Below are 4,675 nucleotides of genomic sequence, written 5' to 3' on the forward strand. Positions count from 1 at the left end.
GTGTGTGTGTGTGTGTGTGTGTGTGTGTGTGTGTGTGCGTGTGTGTGTGTGTGTGTGTGTGTGTGTATTGGAGTGAGAAAGAGAGAGTAGAGGAACGTGGCTTGTGTGGTCAAGTTAAAATGAGTGCTTGTTTCGTACACGCGTAATAAAAGCTTGTGAGGCATCCAACGATGCCTCTCCCCGCCTTCCTCCATCTTTACTCTGTGCTTACTTTCCACGCTTTTACATCCTCAAAACAATGCACCATTATGTGGAGCTGTTGCCTACCCGACAGGGGTTCCGGAGGCTTCCAATAAGAAAAATGTAACGTTTAGAGGAGAAATTTAGGGCTCTGGATTTTATTTCTCCTTTAGGAAAATAAACACACGGCTGCTACTACTCAGCAGCCTCAACTTTAGGCCTCTCCACATATTTTCTATCAGACACAAGTCAAGATTCTGTTTGGGCCACTCCAAAAAATGTCAATGTCGACTTTTAGTCATTAGATCAATGCTGGTAAACTTAAAATGTAACATTTTATCTATATTTATATTTACATCTGACAGAGTAATGAATAATTTTGGGCTTCACGACATCTCTTAATATAAAATAATGATTAGGCACAAGTGCAAATACTTGAACAAGCTTTGATAAGCGTCAAACTGTGATGACTTGGTGGCTTTGTGAGAACACTTTCAAAACTGCATGTCTTTTTGGATGTTCCAGGTGAACAGTGGTCAGCATCAAAAGCGATGAACCAGCGAGAGCATCATGGGTAGTCAAGACTGGCACCTGTAGTCCTGCTAATGTTGTCGCTCAAAGTGTTTGTTCGATCATTGAGATACAAAGCTGCAGATCAGTCAGGATGGAAATGCTGACCCCCTGACCACAACTATAACCAGCAACATGGGCAGTGGAAGGAGATAGCCTGGTCCGATGAATTACATCGTCTTCAACATCCAGAGGATGATTGAAGATAGATGGGATCTAAAAAAAAAAAAAAAAAAATCAGCTACTGCTGTTGACCTCAAAATCTGATCCAGTCGGGTAAATGTGAGACGTGCTGAACAAGGTGGACACAATGTTAGGCTTTATCAGTGTGTAGTACCCCCTTCAGAAACTGGCCATCCAGTGACACCATTTTTAAGTCTATGTCTAGTCAAACACAGAAAAAAGAAAGAGATTCTGAAAGCCAGGATTGGCTGGCCCGTTTGATCAACTTTTCACTGTTCCTGCAGTTGCGATGATTGGAGATGTCACATTTTCTGGCGTTTTTAATTAAAATTCTGCGTTGCGAGGTTTACACGAGGTGACAACTGGAGCGTAATGAGCCACATAATGTCTGTGTCTGATGAGCTCATGCTCGACTCAGCGTGTCTCTGGGTGTCTGGGGGCGGGGGTGTTTAAATCGCCTTCTTGCTGTGATTTAATAGTTTCGCACGTTTATTTTTTATTGTTGTGCACAACAATAACACTTCATTAACACAAGAAGTAATATCAGCTGTAACATTTTCCCAACAGCCTCTTACAAAACTCACTGTTACATCACTCCAGACACACATCAAGACGGCGATAGACAGGATGTTTTAGTTTTCAGCGCACCAACATAGCAGCCATGCAGACAGCGGTAGGGTCTGGTACACTCCGAGATTTACTTGGTCTTTGTACCGGAGCGGTGTGTCCAATTGACCTCCCTGGGCCAGGCCTTGACCTCCAAACACTAACTTCTGCCCTTGACAAGGCACAGACTACTAACAATTAACTCAAACCAGGCAATTTCAAGTTATCCTCTCAGGAAAGTTTTCATCCGTGGCGTCCCACATACTGCTAGTGCTGTGCGCAGACAGGAAGTAGTGGTCCTTTCTCAGTATGCGGCAGATGACGTTCACCAGGACCTTCCTGTACTGGTGTCGCAGAAGACAGTAAACGAATGGATCGCTGGATGCTTTGGCGTAGACCAGGCATTTGGTAGCGATGCCCCAATGTCGGGGCACGTCCACCGAGGGCAACAATTCTACAAGCCTGTAGGAAGAGGAAAGCAGGAGTAAGACACTTAAGACATGTGTATATTATATAATTTATAGTCAACACAAACTGACAGAGACCCTCTCAGGGCTCATTTTCCTGCCAGAAAAGTGGAGAATTGAGGGAACTTTTATAAAATATTAAAGATTGTAATTTTTTAATATATATTTAAGACGCTAGCCAGGGCTTAGAGAAACTGTTTTGAATTGTTAAAGAAGATTTTTGGATAATTTCAGAAAGTAAATGACCAGGGGTTAGTGATAGATTTTTAGAATGAATGTTTTATATATAACTAGTAGAACAGAGTAAAACCTTTACTATCCCTCGGGGTGGAAAAATATATTTCTATATAACTAAGTACAATTTATTTTGTTTGTTAAATAATCTCCACCACTCTTTGGAAATTTTAAATCATTTTACCAAAGAATGCAGAGTTTTTCTATGAGTGAAAATCATGTTCTTTTACAATATCATAAAGTCTTCAGAGAGAGGCGTTGCAGATTTAAAAGTTGCTTGAACAAGACTGAGAACTAAATGGTCAAAACTTTGCAGGTTGCTGCCAGTGAAACAAAGCAATTAAGTATTTCCTCAGTCCAGGATATGCTCTGGGGTAATGCCACTTGTTTTACTTTACATATTCTTATTTTTATCCTATGTATAAGTAGATTTAATGCACCTGTTTATATATGGGTTTTTTTATGTCCTGTGATTGTCACAATCCATTTTTTGTCTTGCATAGCCCTTTGTGACTGTCTGTGAAAGTAACCAATTGAGTCATTCAAATTTAAACAAATATAACATAGTTATAATATTTACAAAGCAAAACCCATTCTTAACGGCACTGATCACAACATCCAGTCTGACCTGACACGAATAATTACATTTTCAGGGTCTATAAAGCGGCGTTAGTGTTGAGATGTTGATGCTTTCCTGGGTCCCAGCGTGACACGTCTGTTGCACCACAGTAACAGAATGGAAACACATGTCGCTAAACGCATGTTGAAGACACACGTCAGCTCCACGGTAGGCCGTTACCTCGTTATGACATACGGTGAAAAGCAGATGATGAAGGAACCGATGAAGATGCAGATCTTCTTAGCGGCTCGCCGCCTTCTCTTCCTTTGTTGGGCCAGACATCTCTCCTTTACACTGGCAGACAGACAAACAGACAGAGGACAAAAGTATTACATGACTGACATAAATAAGTGCAAAAAGTTACAAAACAGCAAATGCATATTTTGTGTCTACCCCCCCCACCACCCCCCACCCCTGCCCTCCACCATTCTCCACCTGGGGTGAATATCCACCAGCAGAAGCAGAGTTTGCACGGTGATGACATCTATCCTCTTGCAGTGCGACCTGGCCACTCTCAGAACCTTCAGGTAGGCGCAGCAGAGGACGACGAGGCAGAGCGCGAAGCTGCTGCAGTGGAACAGCGCCGTGAAGGTGACATAGGCGCTCCGATGCGACGCCGCCTCAGCGTCCAGGTGCAGCGTGCATGAGGCGTACGTGTCGCTGTACGCCCCCCAGCCCATCATCAGCTGCATCAGGGAGAAAGTGAGGGAGTGGAGCCAGGAGTAGGACACGATCACAACCGCGTCCCGGTAGCGCATCTTGCTGGAGTACCTGAGAGGAAACACCACCGCCACCCACCTGTCCACGCTGAGCGCGGCCATGCTCAGCATGGCGTTGCAGGTGATGAAAGTCTCGGTGAAACTCACGGCGCGACACAGGGGGTCCCTGAGGGGCTTCGCGCTGCTGGCCACGCCGAGAAAAGTGGCCGGCATGTTGATGAGAGCGAGGATGACGTTGGAGATGGAGAGATTTAGGGTGAAGATCCCCGGCACGTGGGATCGTAACTCCGCGCTCTGGGTGAAGCATAGCAGCACCGAGAAGTTCGTCAAGAGCGCGACAACTGCGGAAACCACGACGGAGCCCTTCAGGAGGAACTGCGGGATGCTCATTTCCTGCAGTTCCGTGTTAGCTGCCTCGGTGGGGGGGATGCTGTGGAGGGTCCTCCACGCGCTCAGCTCCTGCCCACCTCCAGCTGTCACAGACCAGCCCTGCCACATGCCGAACGCCCTCACGCGCGCGGACCGCTGTCCAGTGCTGAAATGTCCAAACAAGGATTTCCTGTCGGTTAAAAACGCATCACAGACAAAGTGCGCTAGCTGCGCTTTTTCCACACAGCTGCTGACAAAAGTCTCCTTAATCCGAACAGTGACGACTTCTGTTTCACCCGGAGTGAGAAGCTACACGCAGATGAGATTACAAACTGAGCTTTCTGTGCTTATTCCCGCTCATGCGCACTGGTCGGCCGGCGCCTCCTTCCTCTCCAGAAATACCGTGCGCGAGACACGTGTAGCCGGTGGTTGGCTCATGTGAATTTGAACAATATTCACACAGAAGCTAAAGTTAAGAAGATAGACGCGGATGTCACGGGGCAGACATCCCCCGTGACATCTCTCCACCTCACCAACACATAAATCAGTCCATCTTCTTGCGTGGAAGTTCTGCCCAAGAAGACGGACTGATGTGTGGAAGCAAAGGTGGCAAGAGGTTTATTCACAAAATAAATGTATGTATGTATGTATGTATGTATGTATGTATGTATGTATGTATGTATGTATGTATGTATGTATGTATGTATGTATGTATGTATGTATGTATG

At 45.5% G+C, this 4,675-nt stretch overlaps 1 protein-coding gene across 1 annotated transcript; it reads right to left on the bottom strand.

Moving 5' to 3' along the window:
* Window positions 1-1,153: 1,153 nt before the first annotated feature.
* gpr78a (G protein-coupled receptor 78a) lies at window positions 1,154-4,357 on the bottom strand. Its single transcript, XM_008408290.2, has 3 exons — window positions 3,295-4,357; window positions 3,040-3,153; window positions 1,154-2,001 (listed from the first exon to the last, which is right to left on the bottom strand). The coding sequence occupies exons 1-3, from the start codon at window positions 4,074-4,076 to the stop codon at window positions 1,758-1,760; spliced, it is 1,140 nt and encodes a 379-aa protein (XP_008406512.1). The 5' UTR covers window positions 4,077-4,357; the 3' UTR covers window positions 1,154-1,757.
* Window positions 4,358-4,675: the final 318 nt, after the last annotated feature.

This window comes from Poecilia reticulata, linkage group LG1 (genome assembly GCF_000633615.1).
Source record: "Poecilia reticulata strain Guanapo linkage group LG1, Guppy_female_1.0+MT, whole genome shotgun sequence".
NCBI classification, from domain to species: Eukaryota; Metazoa; Chordata; class Actinopteri; order Cyprinodontiformes; family Poeciliidae; genus Poecilia; species Poecilia reticulata.